A 17,680-nucleotide genomic window follows, 5' to 3' on the forward strand; every position below is an offset into this window, starting at 1 on the left:
TAGTATTATTAATATTAATATATAGTAGTCTTCCAAAAATTATGCTAAGATTATTACATTTCTGTCTGTCTATATAGAAACTGTATTGTACTTTAACTCAATTTTGTATCATTTGTACCAAAAGGACTGTGTGCAAGTACGCATGCGCACGGTTGACAGCTAACCAGCGCAGCGCACTTCACAACAGCCAGCTGATGCCAACCAGCTTTCCACAGTGGTTACCGTATTGGTTTGGTTTTCGGCAACATATTAACCGTTATACTCAACTTACATCCTGCGGCAGCGACATAATTAAGATTCATTCATACAAGTATGGCGGTTGTACTTAAAAGCCTTGACAGCTCTTCGTCTCTGTAGTTAGCTAGCTAGCTAGCTAGCCAGGTAAAGTTGATAGCACTGAATAGCATCAACGCTAGCTAGCTAAGTTACAGCGGATTCTTACAATCTGGCATCAAAAAAACCTCATCGTCAGCCATGGGAATACTATTTACAAAACTATGGAGGCTTTTTAACCATCAAGGTAAGAAAGGTGCCCTGGCATTCATCATGGTATTGTCGAAGAAATGGGAGCTCGTTGGTCAGAGAAGGCCCGCTTTGAAAGACAGGTCTGCTCCGTTCATACTAGCCTGGAAAAACGCTTTCTACACATGACAGTATATAGGTATTAAAATTGTTATCATAATGTCGTTCGCTGTATATGTGCATACGCTTTACCACTGCGCTTACCCCGCTTAGATTACGCTATTGTTTTCGTATATTAGCTAGCTAAGTGGTGAAGAATGTCGTTATGTATAAACTGCTGCATTCATTTAACGTTCGCGTTAGATTATTTATGCTCTCTGGAGATGGAGCGAAGGTTAGGTGAAACCAAGTAGATCCCTGTATAGTGATCTTGAATCAGTAAACAGATTCATTGCAAAACCTCTGTAACATGAGTCCCAACGTACGGTCCAGCGTTCAGCCCCGGTATTATGACTAGAGATGGCACATAGGCAGAGCACACTGAAGGCAAGGAAACTATAAAGATCCTTATAAGTTCCCTTGACTGAAGGCAGCCACATAAGCAGAATGTGGGCCAATAAGGATCGATGAATGACTTCAGAGTGAATCACATTGACTTTGCACTGCCACTGTAATCACATCCCCTTATCAGTGTAATGTCAGCAATACAGGTAACCCCAAATCCATTCACACTTGGCTTGTCTTCTGTAAAACAGGGATAACTACAATGTTCACTATCCAGTTTAAGTTTGTCATAACTACAAAGTAGATCAGGGTGTCAGCTGTGAACAAGATTGAGACCCTAATATATTAGTAGTAGTAGTATTGTTATTAATAAAGTCTAAAAATGAATCAGAAAAGTAGTTGATATATCAATTAAAGAATAAAATAAGTTGCTGGGTGCACCTTACATTTAATTGCCTTTTTAAAATGTTTGAAAATAATCCTTTGACTGCTCTCTGACATAAACGTTGGCAAAAGCTGTAATTATTTGCTGTTGCCATCATTGTCTGGTTAGTCATCAAATAGCACCTTCCTCTGTTAGATCATCTCTGAGCTCTGCTCCATTTTGCTTCCATCCATCATGTCACTGGAGTCTGTAAGACTTTCATTGTAACCCCTGGATCTAGCCCCAGCTGCACTTCCAAGTCTCAGGAAGTCTTACCGTGGCTGTTCCCAGTTGATTGATTCAACCCAGTGGAACAACAGAAGTTCATTCACAGTGAGGAGGGCATGTGATTAGACATTACAAATGTAGTTATCCATATTCATAACTGCTAAATGTTAAAAGGCTTCAAGACAATGGTAGCAAAGTCTTATTCAACATAATGGTCACAGACCTTCCAGCAATAATACCTCAAATTTGCTAGTTACACTCTCAAATGGGCTCGTCTATCTTTGGGTTTTGTACTTTTGGTCAGACAAAATAAGCAATTTGAAGACCTCGCTTTAAATTGATGTCGGGAAATTGTTTCGGGCATTTCACACTATTTTCAGACGTTTATTAAACCAAACTTCATAGAGAAAATTATTGGCAGAATCCAAGAACAATGTTAGTTGCAGACAGGGTTCAAAATTAGCACCATCTACTAGCCAAATGCTGGTAAAATATACAAGTGGCTGGTAGATTTGCTTCACTCACCAGCCAAAAAAAAATACAATGGTAATCTATTGAGTGGCTGTTAAAATGTGAGCATTGACTAGCCATTTAGCTGGTGGACAAAAAAAACAGTTAATTTTGAACCCTGGTTGCAGACCTACTTTTGATTGTGGGAGAAAACCCTTGTAGGCACTGTACCACCCACATTTAGGGATGTTTGTTGAGTTAGAATGTATGCAAGCAGCTTAGCTAGCACCTTTTACTGTAGCCTCTTCCAACTGCACAAGACTGACTTGTGACCTTCACACACTGAGGATAGTGTAGTGAGCTGTGTGTTATGTCTATACATGCAGTCTGTTATGTTTCTGATGAAATAACGTTACTCCTTCACAGGTGTTTTGTTGAGGTTTAACATGGTACAGTTGCATAGATAAGGCCCACATTTTTATCTTCTGCAATTCTGTTTGCCTTGCAGTATTCACTTCCTTTGCCTTAGTGAGGTTTTAGTTCCTCTTGTAACAGCTGTACCCTAACATTATGCGGTAACATACGTACATCAAGTTTTATCGAATAGAAAATAGTTTTCTGGCAGTGTTCACACTGGTTGTGAACTTTCTGTAATTTCACAGAATTTTAAGGTGTACTCCAGACAGGAAACTTTGTAAAATGTGTAGTCCAACAATACTTTACTCTAGTATATCTGGAATATGCCTTGAAATTACAGAAAGTCCACAACCACAAAAAAAAAAACACTCTTTTTATTCACAATCGAATAAAGAGACATTAAATCATGTGGCACATCTTATGAATCACTCACTATGTTACATTTATCTTCACTGTCTCTCTGTAAAAGGCTGCAGTGAATTGCTGCCCATTTCTTCATTCTTGCATTTGTGAATCTGTTTCATATCACTCCGTTGAAAAAGACGTGTGTCCTTGAAAACAACACTATATATTGGCTCTTAGGCATAGCAGTATGCAAAGCATAAGAATCAGTCAGTCTCAATCAACAGGCTGATGTTGTGATTTGTTAGGAAGTATCCTATCTTTCAGATTCAAGGTGACATCTGTGGTTATGTGTTTGGCCAAACCTCCATCAAACTTGCTTCACTGTTTTTTGCTTTGTGCATTCCTAAGTTCCTAAAACACACTTTGGGCCTTCCATGTAGCTGAATAAGTTGGTTGGTAGAAGCAGTTGCAGAAAGTTATGAAAGGTTGTGCAAATACATAATTCTTAATAATATTGAACAAACCTACAACACCTTAGCCATAAGTCAAATAGCATGGCTGTATTTAGCCCCAAAAACAAGGCCACCCACTTGGAAACTCAAAACACTGGCAAAAATAAATTTGAAATCCCTTTTACCACCTTTTCCTTCAAAGTAACAATTACACAGTTACATTATATATAGATATACGTGAGTACTCCAAGCTCACAAAATGCAAAAACTACTGACGCGATTTAGGAAAATATCTGAAAATCACTGTAAGCTTTTATCAGCAAGAGGACACATGCATCCCTCAACTACATGCCTTTTATGTGTTTGTTGTGTGGTTGCTAGGCTTTGTGTAGACAAAAACGTGACGGTCATTCTGATAAGACATACTTTAAAACATGTATAGTAAAAGAAAAGTTTAGAGAATTCGGGCTTGATCTCTTTCTGTCATGCTCTAGTTTCTCTTGACTACCCATTTGCCCGTGACTAAAAACACCAAACAGTCTTGGTTCCTCATCTGTCTTCTGTGTTGTCACAGGATCTGGATCATTGCAAAATAATTAAATTCTACATTTGAAAAGAGCCTTTAGTGCTGTTGAAGCTGAGTATAATGTCGCAAAGGCAACCAGGGCTTTGATCGCTCATGCAGTGTAACCTTGTGTCCTTTACCTTTATCCTATCATTGTGCTTACTATAGGATATCTTACTATTGTCTTGTCACCTTAGTGTATTAACAGCAGGGTAGCAATGTATCCTAGTTGTCCCAGCCTGTGGTTCAGCCTGATTGTACAAGCTTGCTTAAGACAACCCTCCAACTCATCTGTTCTAGCTGTGAAAGTATACTGTTCACAGTACCACAATGTCTCAGTTATGCTACTTACAGTATGTGTTTAGTACTGAAGCATAATGCTGAACACAAAAGGGCTGTTGTTTGAATCGCTCAATGCAGTTCCACATCAAAAGACATCTTTTCAACAGATTTCTTGGCTGAGTTTACACATATTGATGTCACTGTTAGCTTTGTGAATTCTTTGTAAGTGTCTTTTATTGCCTTTCAGAACACAAAGTTATTATTGTGGGACTGGACAATGCTGGCAAGACCACAATTCTTTACCAGTTGTAAGTATCCAAACAGCACTATCAGTAAGCTTCTTTATATATCCTCACCGTTTTATCCATCCATATGTATGATAAATCGATATGGTCATTTTGTGAATGTTGCTTGTGTTACCCCACAACCTAAAGGTCCCCCCCCCCTCCCCATTGTGTATGTTATAGTTCAATGAATGAGGTGGTGCACACCTCTCCTACGATTGGGAGCAACGTGGAGGAGATTGTGGTCAACAACACCCATTTCCTGATGTGGGACATTGGGGGCCAGGAGTCCCTTAGGTCATCGTGGAATACATACTACACAAACACAGAGGTGATAGCAGGTTATGTTGACTCACTGCTAATCATAAAGACTAGTGATCGGCATCCAACAAAAAAGAAAAAAAAAAGTCATATCATCAAAATTACCAAACATTGGTTGGGCTATAGTTTGAATAAATGGCCACTGTACTATGTCAGTTATGCCCATGGTCTTGCAAAGTTGAGATGCAATACTCTTTAATTTATCGTCCGTTATTTTTCTCCATCTTTTCTGAGTAGTTTGTCATTGTGGTGGTCGACAGCACAGACAGAGAAAGGATCTCCGTGACCAAAGAGGAACTCTACAGAATGCTAGCACATGAAGTGAGTATCATGAAAAAATATATCAATTGTAATTACATCAGTTAATCATCTTTTATAGATATAAATGTTGGAGGTCCTGGGGGTGGACTAATGCCACGTAAAGTCAACATCTAATGGAAAATGACTAGCTTTAAATTATCATAAACTAAACTTACAAAGGGTCAAATTAAATTGAATACCAGTTAGCAGCATTTAGCGCAACAAACAGATGAGATCACTGACAGAGCTCTAAAAACCCAAATAATCAAATTTTGAAGGGAATTTATTTTTTAATGCAGTGTTATTTGATATGTTTAGGAGGACATTCTCTAATACTATTTCAAAATACAGTTTGCAAAGCACAGCCAATTGGCATTACAAAAATGCAGACTGGGACATTACAGTATGTGACCCATCTTTGCAGCACTGTTTAAGATGAAGACTAGGGCTGCACAATCAATCGCAATTTTATCGAAATCTATTAAAAAATGTAATCTAATTAATTACATACTCTGTGATTAATTAATCGAAATGAATCGCATACATAATTAACGGTGCCTGAACCGATACTTTTTAAGAAAGTAAGAAAAGAAAAAAAAGGATACAGTTGGTGACATTAAAGAACGGCTTGTTTATTGCTAAGGCCATATGGTCAAAATTAAATGATTTAATAATAATGTATAACAATAACTTATTTCACTAGTAAGTTGCTGTTGAACGACAAAAACAACAACCAGATGGTAAAGGACATTTACAATAACTTCAAATGCACCACGAGGCTGTAGTTTACCAGTTTCATTGAACGCACCGTCTGTGTTGTTTCTCCGACGGCAGCTGCAGATTGTTACATACCGGTGTTGAATCCTCTACAGTAAAACACAGTCACACTTTACACCGTTTAGCGTTAGCTGTCAGCATTTTAACCGTGTTTAATCCAGCTACTAGCTAGCGGTAGGCTAACGTTAGCTGCTGTCGAGTATAGTGTTAACTAGCGTCACGTGCAGCGGGGTTTGTGTTTCCTGTATCGTCTGATTCAGAGCAGCAGAGAGAAGCGCAGACATATCAGTGGCACCAGATTTTCGTCTGTATGCAAACGTCAATATGGAATGGATTAATCTGCGTACATTTTTTTAACACGTTATTTTTTCTCAGATTAATTAATAACGTGTTATTTTGACAGCCCTAATAATAATACAAAAATGATCATTTCCTCCAATATCGTTAATCATATCGCAATTGTCAAAATAATCGCCATTAGATATTTTCCTACTATTGTGCAGCCCTAATGAAGACTTAGTTATTTCAAAAGTTAGTCACAGCTCATCATGTAAACATAAAAAAGAGATGGCCAAATTTACAAACATGTCTGTAGTCAAGTGCAGATTTTTCATCTATAACTCAAACTCTTCAATTATGTTTGTGAATATCCCTTTTCTTTTTTTATCAAAGCAATAAAAGCCATTTTCCATGAAATTATTTTTTAATTGTGATTTTGTGTACCCTTATACATAATGTTTGTCTTAGAAAGAATCTACATTTGTTTACCCTCTTCTCTTTTGATGTCTCTGTCCTCAAGGATTTAAGAAAGGCAGGGCTGTTGGTCTTTGCCAACAAGCAGGATGTGAAAGGTTGCTTGTCTGTGGCTGAGATCTCCCAGAGCCTTCAGCTTACCTCTGTCAAAGACCACCAGTGGCACATCCAGGCCTGCTGCGCCCTCACTGGGGAGGGGTGAGAACTGCATTTACTACTTACTCTTGTTACATTAGACCGTAGAAAGACTTGTGTGCACTCACACCACTGTGTTTTTATGTAGGAAAACATTTTGTTCTAATACAGTATACATACAAAGCTGTCATCTTAATGCCTGTCTTATCTGCATTCCTGTCCCTCTCTCTTCCACATCCCCATTCCTTTACAACTCCCCCGATGTCTTGTTTACCTCCAGGTTGTGCCAGGGTCTTGAGTGGATGATGTCACGGCTGCGCGTGAGATGATGACCTTTGACTTTGATCAAGAGTGCGCCCTTGCTCTTTGTTTTCTCTGCCTCCAGACATTGACTTGAAATGAGGATGGGGGTGAGGTCGGTTGATGGATGGCCCTCTCCTCTTTCCTGTGATGCTGACGTGGGCAGACCGCTGCCAGGACGTTATAATCTTCTGTGATAATTTATTTTACAAAAGACGTCTGAACTCGGAAAACAAAAAACATAACCTTTTCAGAAGGACATTGAACAACAAAAGAGACTCTAATTATTTCAACTGAAATGTGTGCACGGTTTTCTTTTCAACAAAACACAGAAGTCAGCAGGGTGTCTGACATGGAACTGTACATGGACTTATTCTTCAGCTCTGTGTTTCTCTAGCCCACGGTGGCCTTGCAGTATTGCCAGACTGGCTGTGGCAGTTTTTATTGCCCCCTACCCTGTGTGTACAGTCCAGTATTCTCTTTTAACCTGGTGCCTGCAGCAGAATGTTCAAGTGATGATGGTTGATGGTGACTGAAACGTGCAGAAAGGAGGGTCAAATCACAAAATACCCTCTTATTTTCAGTCCCTATGAATAATCGGTGAAATAAAGTGTTTTTATCTGTTTCAGGTGAATTGCAGCGTGTCATAAATGAGTATTTCTTTCAGGTGATTCACTTAATATGATTTACTTTACTCTCAACTATATTGAGTTTCTTGTTTGTAACGTCAGTTATTCTTTTTTTAGTCCTTTAGGGGGCAGAATGTGGCACATGAGCTCATGGTCCCTGGTGCTTTTCAGGGAGTATGATGAGAAGCTACAGGACTAGAGAGGAGAGAGCCAGAGTTAGACAGACAGCAGAGGGATTCAGGGAGAGAAGAAAAGACCAAGCACACAGTGAGTTGTTAAGATAAGAAGAAAGCACAGCAGAATAACAAGGACTGCATAGTAGGATTATCAGTAGGATAATCAAGTTCAAATTAATGGGAACTAACACAAACGAAAGCCAAACTATTCCACTCATTTGTGGTGCCTCCGCTGCCTCACTTTGTTGATAGGTTTGCCTTTTCAGATCCATTGTTGTGGTAATGTTGCTATGTGGAAGTTGCTTTTTACAATGTCAGCAAACAGCCCTATCTTTATCCTTTAAACTTGTCATTATGACATGTTTCCATGCTTTGGTCTTGTGACTATCCTTTCATCTTGGTTTGCGACTTTCTTCCTTTATGCCAAATGTAACAGCTGACTCATGAACAGCTTTAAACCTAGTCATAAATATGGTTCATTTAAATATTTTCATACTGTGTGATAACTACCTATTATGGCCTTGTGTTTTTGAATAGCAAGATTCTTGTCTTTTTAACGTTGAGCAGCCAGTTTCACTGTGAGCATTAATATATTAATATTGTTACTCTAACACTGAATCAAATGACTGTGTGTAATGTAGAAGTAACACGACCACAGAGAATTATTACCCAAACCGTCAGCTCCATCTTTAGTGTCTTTTAGCTCACTTTTTTTTTTTTACTCTGAACAACAAAAGTAAGTGGAGTGGAGATATAAATGAATGAACACAAACACTTGATATTTTAGTAAAATTCTAGTGTGTGAAGATCATATCTCTGCTAGGACAACTGAGAAAACGCCATCTGCTAATGAAAAAAGACCAAAAGATGCGTCTTAAAAGCACCGAAAAGAAAATACTGTTAGTGGACCTTGTGCTAGAATACTTTTGTAAAATTTTGTGTATTCTATCCTTTTTCCAACCTATTTAAAATATGCTCTGGATTAATTGGTGTACATGTTTAAACAGATATGCAAGTTTTTTTTTAATCTTTGTTCCTAAAGCTCACACAATCGGGAACTTGCTTCATATTGAATTGAAACATCCTCAGACTGCAATTGTTGGCTTTTCACACTGATCTGTGAATAGCTTTCAGTCACAATGTTTCATCTGCAAAACTTTTTATAAATTTCAGTTTAAGCAGACATTCCAGGTATTGTAGCAGGTAAGTCAAACCCAAATAATACCCAGTCAACACAATTTCAATAACTGTCATCCATTAAGTTTATCTTCATAATGATTTATCGAAATACTCTAGCCTTATTCCAGTTTTCCACCATTCCACAGTGCAGGACAGGAGACCTGTGTGTCCTCAGTTTATTTTAAGTAATGTGTCAGCGATAGTGTCCGACAGTATAACCACCCCAAAGATGTGAATGGGGAGTTTAGTCCTTTGGTTGACATACTTTTTGCACAGGTCTAATTTATGTTGAGAACAATGAAGGCATGTGTAATAGTACAGACTAGCAAATCTTTCCAAATCGCAAAGTGATCAACATCAACAAACATTATAGTCATTTGATGATTCCAAGGCTTGATTACCAGCATGAACTTACTCAAGACATCACTTTCCTCTTATAGAGCTAGAAAGGTCAGTGCAGATGTTTGTGTTTGTGTAAACAACAACCTATTCTGTTTTTGCAAAGTATTTCCATGACTGACTGACTGATCATTTTAGGCCTCTTACCTCACTAGAATGTATTGTTTTCTAAGGTGTTGGTGGACTAAGCTTTACAATTGGCAGTGTTTGTGTTGTGGTTGTCTATCCCGCAGCTGTTATGTTCTGGTCTCACTGGTCATCAGTCATTTTTTCCAGTGACTAAGCATCATGTAGCCCCCTCCCTTGGTGTCCTTGGCATTGGGTAGTTGTTCCTTTGACTGCTAGAATCCTAAAAGTCTGTGATACCCTGTCTGAACTTCAAATGTAATGCACCTAATGTTTTTTCATAGCATGAAAATCCTTTGCAATACAGTATCAAGCTTAACATAAACTCAAAACTTTTTTTGTTTCGTTTGAAGGGTCCCTCAGTGGTAAATAGTTTTGGAATTTATATGCCCAGATTTTGATATATCCTTCAATATGTGACCCTTTAAAACATGACTACTTCTTTAGTTTTGCAGATTAAGAGATACAAAACTGTAGTGATGTTGCTACAAAGGACCAAGCAGCAGTCATTCACTGCATCACAGAATGGAGGGTCATTGCCACTTTCCAGAGGGAGAGAGAGACATTCAGCTGCTGCTGTCTGTCTTGGTCCCTGGGTAGCACCCTGCTCCTGGCACAAAGAGTGAGAGCAAATATATGACATACCAGAGAGATAGAGGCACATCATCTGAAGAGAGGAAATGTAAATATATGATACATTTTTCATTCTTTGTCCTGTGGCACCACATGTTCAGAGTTGATGCCATTTGCCTCTTAATATTATTTAATATTTAATAAACTGCTGTTGGATTAAACCATAGCTGCAATTTGACCTCAAATATGTGGTGTACAGTATGTTATCTAGAAATAGTTCTTGATGTATTTTTGAATGTCAGATACTTTATCAGGCACTCTGATCGTATGAAACTTGAGTGGCAGTCTGATCCGCTGCTTTGAAATTTAGCTTTTTTGACCCAGATATCAGCCACTTGTGAGAGGTTGAAAGGAATTTAGTCTATTTTGTAACATAAAGTGAATATATATAGCTGATTGTTTTAAGGTTTGTTAATATACAAGGGAACAAGGTTGAATTTAATTTTCATTACCACTGTAAAGCTAAAAACTTTACAAATGTATGCACGTACATCTAAATGTATCATGTCAGATGTCCTCAATCTTCATTCCAAAGTAAATGTCAAGACTTGCCCAGGGTGACTTATTATTCATTAGCAGGCTTTGTCTATAATCCAAGGGGGTGATTTATCGGACTTCATTTTTTTCAGATGCATACAGTCACATTTATACTAGTAGCTATTAATTTGTGGTTCATATGTATGGGGGCATGTACTTGTTTTTTTTTTCTGTCTCAAAGGTCTACAGTTTGATGTTGACCTGGTTCTTGAGAGGACCTAGCCAGCTCAGGGTCAGCTAACAGATGACCTCAACAGATCCCTGCTGGGCCTTCAGATAGCCTTCTCTCAGAGGCTCATAGTCATATCCTTACCCATGGTCAGACCTACTTCCAAACCTTATACAAAAAAACTGTTGCATTTGTCAACACAACCAACAGTTAGGGTTTACCCTTGTTTTCTTGAGACCCCGACCACCCGTTCCCCACTGCCTTCCTCACAACTATACCGCTGATGCATTAGCCTCAACAGGTGCTCCTTTCTAAAATGATCACTTAGGTATATTTAGAATTTGAAACCTGAGTGCACTGGCCTCTGATTGGCTGTGTCGGCCACATGATAACCTGGGTAGAAATCACAGCTGTGGTCTGTCGCCCAGCGTTTCTCTGGAGGAAAGCTGGTGAGGCTTTGGCGGCTTGGGAGACCATTAAACTTTGATTTAACTGGTAAGCAAGAAAAGGAGAAAAAGCACACATATTAATATTTTTTACACCTTGCATGGCTTTCCATCTGCACGGACTTCCTTCTTTTCCGTCATCTCCTGCCATCTGGATCCAGGAGGACAGCTGATTGAGGGATAAGGAGTGTGAAGGTTCTGCTGCACATGGAAGGAGTAACCAAACAATCCAGATCTGCAAGACTCAAGAAAGATCTGACCAGGCCTACCTTTGGATGTATCTGAAATTTCAGCAGCAGGCTGGCCATTTTGTCTGCTCTCTGAAATCGCAACACCTGTTGGGCTATTTTGTCATTCTACCACAACCGTTTCACCTATTTCTCTTATTATTTTACTTAGAAAATTATATTTTGATTTAAAGAGAGGGTAATCAAGTGCTAAAAAAGGTACTTAGTATGCCATACTATATTTAACCTGCAGCCTCAGAAGGCATTGCCCCACCGTTTGCTAAACAGAGTCGACCAATCAGGCTGTGGCATTAGCTTACATGTCAAATAGCTGAAGCACTGTTAGGCAGCTGTCGCCAACCTTCAGCCAGGAGGCACAGTTCTTTGAGTTGTGTTGTGACTGTCACGCATTTAAAGGCCTGTTATAATGCACTCAGTGTCTCACCTTCCTAATCTGCAATTCTCCCTGTGTAATTACTGATTTACACTTGTTGCCTAGTTTGTGAGGTGTTTCACACATTTGTATTACTTTGTTTAGGATTTGGGCAAATCACAAAGTTGGACTTTAAGTTTGAGACCCTAGTGGATGGCAACTTCCTTACTGTTAGGAAATACTCTGGAGATCTTTCGCTGGTATGGCATGCTTATTGGTTTATCATCAATATCTTGTGTATTTTTCAAGCATGCGTTTGCTGTGTGTTATTCCTATTTTTGAATCGTGTAATTGGGTTCAACGGCGGATGACGGGCAGCATCCTAAAATATCGCTGGTGCAGTTGTCCTTTGATCTCTTGTCAAAGCCCCAGTATATGCTGTCTTAAAATGGGATTTGGTGCTACTGATAGAACATTTATGTTAACTCTGCTAAATTGTTATGTTGTATGCGTTTTAGCTTATGAGGCCAAACCTTGTTCATTCAGAGTTTGAATAATGAATGCCTATACATGTTATCTGTGTTTTCCTTAGAACCTCTAAAACCGTCCCAAAATGACGGAAATTGTGGAGGAATATGAGGAATATGAGGAATATGAGGAGGAGGAGGAGATTGTGGATGAGGTAAGTAGACATCCTCTCACTGGGTTATGTACATTGATTGTAAATTGCAAGATTACTTTACTTTCATTTCTATACTTAATTTGTTTAGTTTCCAGGCTAAATATGAATAAAACCTAAGATACAGGAGCCAGTGGCAGGCCCTATGAATAGTTAAGTTAGTAAACCCCTCCAGTCGCAGTTCATGGAACCAGTCGTCCATGTCTGCTGGTGGATCCTGTTTCAGATGGACACCTTCTGACAGGTTTAACGTCCTGGATTGCCCTTAAAAGCCAACTATAAATAAAACTATTTTAAACTGAAGATAGAATATTTTAGGGGGACATTGTCTGTTGTCCTATTATGCCTTATGGCAGGCAGCCATAGGTGGTTAGTATGCCATCCTGAAATCTAGTGACATAATTATTATACAACTGCCAGATTCACAAGATAATGTCATTCATTTCCACAAATTCTTGCAGAGGACTTAACTACATTTTTGTAGCAGGCCATTAGCTATCTCAATTATCTAACCTATAGATGAACAATACTTTGCAATAATGTAATGCTTCCCAAATTCTGATGGTATCCTTCCTGTGTAGCATAGATAGTGCAAGATTGGATTACATAATATTTGGCTGTGTGCCAGTTTCTGGAAGTTACCATTCTGTCTTTTGTTTGAAATGACCTTCCATTTCACACCAATCTCTAGTCATAATTGTCTCCAGATTATGTGATCAAACCTCATATCCCCGAGATTTCAGGATGCTTTTATGCTGCGTTTAGAATGCATTTTGTGTATGAATCATTTAGTTTCTGAAGGTCTCCCTATCAGTGTCCAATGGAAGAGTGAAAGCAGAAGGCTAACAGCTTAATCCTATATTTCCTGGTGAAATAGGATTAAGGTTTGCCTTGTATTTGTTCATACACATTAATATTGCTGATATCTTATAGGGGAGTCTAAATGATTGTTTTTAGCTGCCACAATATTTCCTCATCATACCAAGCAATCAGTCATCATTTAACTCCCGTATAACATATCAACTGTTTCAAATAGATTTGCCATCTTTACTAAAAAGATGTAAATCGTTTGGGAGGCGGAACAAATGGATACCCACAAAATCAATACACTCTGATTTCACTTGCACTTTCATCTACACTGTGGAGAAAAGTTGCATTGTTTTGAAAAAAAGAGTATGATGGCTTCTTATTTAATCTACAGAATGGGGAGAAACATAGTGCTGTTCACGTCATATATAAGAATATGTATAATAGTTAAAAACACACAAGAACTTAGATCTAGTTTGATTATCTAATAATATCAAAAAGAGTGTAGTTACTAAATTATTCTTTTGTTCTATTTGCTAATGATCTACTTTATAAGTCATTATGATCATGAGTATTTTCTTCATTAACTTAAAAAACTCCTCAGGTCATTAAGGGGTGGAGCGTAGAGTTCTCTGTCTGGCATTTAGACAAAATTAGAAGTGGACATCTACGGCACATTGGCAGAGAGATGGAGTGGAGGGGAGAGAGAGAGAGGGCGGGGGGGGGGCAAATGAGACGAGCCACTGTGCTCTAAATCACACTCTGATAGCCTGGAACGTATTAACGTCACACTGCTAGAAATTTGCTTAGGAGAGGTGATGGAAAGAGTGCCTGCCGGGTGGCAGAGAGGTTCATTTTGCATGTCTTTGTAGTGATGTGTAATATGGTGGTTGAGTGATTCATTCACACCTATGGTTCTCTCCTGTCTGATAGATTCTGATATTGAAGCCTCATACAAATGTTGATAAAACATGATTGAGATGTTCTTTCTCGCAGCTCTGGTTATTTCTAGATTTTTGGTAGATTTGAAGGATTATTGGTTACCGGTCTCAAAATGTTCACCCTTACGACATGACTGTCAGTGTTTCACTGAGATACTTCCTAAGTAGAAGGAAGTGTAATTCAGGCAGGCTGTAAGTTAGACGGGCTATTCATGGAATAGTATGCTATGTGTGGGAATGCTGTCAGTTACTTAAGTCTGAGAGTTAGGGTGCTTGACTGGAAAAGAACGTTTTCCCCTTAAATGGATGTTTTTCCCCAAATTACAGTAAAAATGATAGCCTACTGTAACCCCAGATTGTGGGATCTCTCCGCTCCAATACAATAGTGGTGAATCAGGGTTTCATTTATGGTCCAACAGCAACATCTCTTTTCAGAAACAACATAATTGTTACTCTGGATAATCCACGGAAATAACTGTCAGTTTATATACAGTATGGGACTACTTCTTCGGAAGAAAATAGTTCCTATCCTCTGTGGATAATTCAGAGTAACAAGGACATTGTTTCTAAAAAATTCAAGTCACTGTTGGATTTCTTTAAATGCCATTCTTCAATGCTGTGAGCGCCACAAATGAAATTTCATTCACATTCACTATATTGGAGTGAAGGCCAACGTAGAGAAAGATATCTCAAAATATTTAAAAAATAAAACTATGCATGGCTAGATATCACTTGAGATAATTAAGAGCATTAGTTTTCTTTTTGTAATTTGAGTGAACCAGTCCTTTAAACCCATGAGCACTGTGTGTGTTCAGACAATGAGATTACAAAGCTGTCTAAACAGTTTGAGTACTGAGGTGTGCTGTAGCAAGTGATAACAGGAACAATGGTCTATGAAAAAATTTAATAAATAAGAATAGAATTACTGTCATGTGAGTGCCTGGTGTTTATAGACTTGGCCAAAGAGTTAGAGCAGTCAGGCTCACATAACAGAGGATATTAATGTTTCTCTGTCCTCTGTACAATACAGGCTTAATTAGACTGCAGTCATAATTATAGTACATTCCCGTCTATGGATCCTACCTTTCTTTTAGTGACACGGTTTGATCAGTTTATTAAACCTTAGGACAAAGATCCGCTCTCTGCTTTTATGCAGTTGATGGACCTTTTGAGGGCGTTTGACAGAACAGCTACAAATGTGATGCAGTGCAGAGTGATTTCCTGTCATACTTGAAGTGTTAATAGCCGTAATTGATGAACACCAGAGCTGTGGAAAAATCACCCTCAATCCAATAGAAATAATGTGCTGTTTCTCCCATAACTTGTTCTGGCACTTTTGAAACCTCAGTCCTATATTTGTAATATGTTGAGCAGATTACAACGATGACTGTCACTGAGCACAAGAGTTCTCAGTTCGCACAGGTAAAGCACCTTCTCCCAAGGGACAACAGTTCAAACAGTACAGGATATCCCTCCCTTGTCTTGACAATGGTGCATCCTCCTCCTTGTCTGCATGCCTGTATGGATAAGCTATTACTGTCTGGTTATTTAATGCATATTGTCCTTTGTCTTGCCAGGTTTTTATGTTATACAACTCTGCATGAAAATTTAACTTTTCAGTAATTTACAATCATTTTAATGTAACCTCCAAGACGAAATAGCTGCTTTTTGGGCATTTAATTGCTTCTTGTACTTTAGTTCTCTGTGGCTTTACTTCCCAAAAGATGAGATATTGTAACCCTCATGTACATGTTGCTAAGCCTGGCATTGCATGCAGTGCAAGATGCTCATAGATACTTTTAATTTATATTCAGCGCTTTTACTTGTGTTAGTTTTGTCCTTCAGTCACTATTCAGCCAGTATTATCTCAGTACATAATCATGCCATTGTCCTAACTACTTGAGTTTCATGTAGAATATTTTACTGATGTATTCACAACCCTTTAAGTCTTTACTTGAATCACTTCACTTATTGAAGGTGAGTTATTAGAGTAATAGGTATACTGCAAACTCACACAAGTTAATATCAATTTGATGAGAAGTTTTCGCTTCAAATTGACAAGATCATTATTTAATTAACAAATTTACATTAGTTTCAAAATATCTGAAATAATTAGTTTTGTTAAAATGTCACTGAGTCCTTCTCCTTGTATTTGATGATTGCCATGTCTGTGGATGTAGTTTTACTTCCTGGCCAATATGTTTCCTGCAATCAAGGAACCTAGGCCGTTTTGTCAGTTGTGTAGTTAATTGTAGTTCCCTTTGTCCTCCTCCAGTCTGGCTTGCCCACCAGGAAAGTCAGGAAGAAGGTCAAGGTGGATACTTCCAAGTTCATGACTCCGTACCTGGCTCACAGCCAGAAGATGCTGGAGCAGTTCAGCCATGTAAGCTACACGTTTGGGTTTGGCAGTATATGGTTGTGAAAATTACTACTCAATTCAATATTTTTTGTGATTTACGGTTTTACTTGTATTTAAGTTTTACTTTTACTTAATTCATGACTATTGTATTCAATTCAGTCATTGCTTTTCTTGACAGAACAAGTACCGGCAAGCTTATGACATGTCCAGAGGGACACCTACTGCCTTCATCAATGATACCCCTGAACTTATTCGCATCAGGAAGGCCCAGGAGCAGCTTAGCGAGGTACCACTGAGAACTGTGGTGATATTTTTCCCCAAGTCATGTTGTCTAAAGTTCAAGGTTGACTGTTGGAGGGTTATTGGAATGGAAGATTGCTGGTTAAAATCTTGTTTGCAAAATTACTTAAATAAAACTATTCTGTGGCCAGCGATAGATTGAATGTGGAGCATAGATGCTTAATACATTCATTGTGATTTAGGTTTTTGGTAAATGAAGGTGTATAAAAGATGAAGATACAAAATATATAATTACATTTCTCAAACTTCATTTTCTCTAGTTATACATATTAACAAATTACACACACTTTGTCATTAGGTTAAATACCGCATGGAGGGAAATAAAACTCGGACGACAAGCTTGTATGATGGTGAGGCCAGAGAGGTCGCCCACGTCAAGCGCGTATCTGAGCTGATCAGCAAGGTGAATTATCTGAACTCACAACAATATGCCAAGATTTGAAGAAAAGAAAATTTGAATGTTTAACACAAATGGTGTTGCTAATCTCTTATAGGTTCTGTACAGACAGAAGTGGGATGAGACTAAGGACAGGTACCTGCTGCCTCCTGATGCTCCTGAGCTGGTCCTGGCTGTGAAAAATGCTGCTAACTACAGCAAAGTAAGCACAATGTGGCATTCAAACACTGTATTTTATGTCCCAAAAAAAGATTTTTTTTTCTGACATTAGAAACATATCTGATGTATGATTTAATACAAAAAA

At 38.4% G+C, this 17,680-nt stretch overlaps 2 protein-coding genes across 2 annotated transcripts in view; both read left to right on the forward strand.

The window, feature by feature from the left end:
- Positions 1 to 140: 140 nt before the first annotated feature.
- arl5a (ADP-ribosylation factor-like 5A) lies at positions 141 to 7,633 on the forward strand. Its single transcript, XM_078262441.1, has 6 exons — positions 141 to 520; positions 4,377 to 4,437; positions 4,597 to 4,744; positions 4,972 to 5,055; positions 6,611 to 6,762; positions 6,980 to 7,633. The coding sequence occupies exons 1-6, from the start codon at positions 475 to 477 to the stop codon at positions 7,026 to 7,028; spliced, it is 540 nt and encodes a 179-aa protein (XP_078118567.1). The 5' UTR covers positions 141 to 474; the 3' UTR covers positions 7,029 to 7,633.
- Positions 7,634 to 12,506: 4,873 nt separating this feature from the next.
- neb (nebulin) overlaps positions 12,507 to 17,680 on the forward strand; it is a 65,219-nt gene continuing 60,045 nt past the window's right edge. The window contains exons 1-6 of the mRNA XM_078262442.1: positions 12,507 to 12,575; positions 15,695 to 15,742; positions 16,596 to 16,703; positions 16,858 to 16,965; positions 17,278 to 17,382; positions 17,474 to 17,578. Of these exons, the coding sequence (XP_078118568.1) occupies positions 12,507 to 12,575; positions 15,695 to 15,742; positions 16,596 to 16,703; positions 16,858 to 16,965; positions 17,278 to 17,382; positions 17,474 to 17,578 (543 nt within the window). The remainder of the gene's footprint in view (positions 12,576 to 15,694; positions 15,743 to 16,595; positions 16,704 to 16,857; positions 16,966 to 17,277; positions 17,383 to 17,473; positions 17,579 to 17,680) is intronic.

Source organism: Sander vitreus, chromosome 11 (assembly GCF_031162955.1).
Source record: "Sander vitreus isolate 19-12246 chromosome 11, sanVit1, whole genome shotgun sequence".
NCBI classification, from domain to species: domain Eukaryota; kingdom Metazoa; phylum Chordata; class Actinopteri; order Perciformes; family Percidae; genus Sander; species Sander vitreus.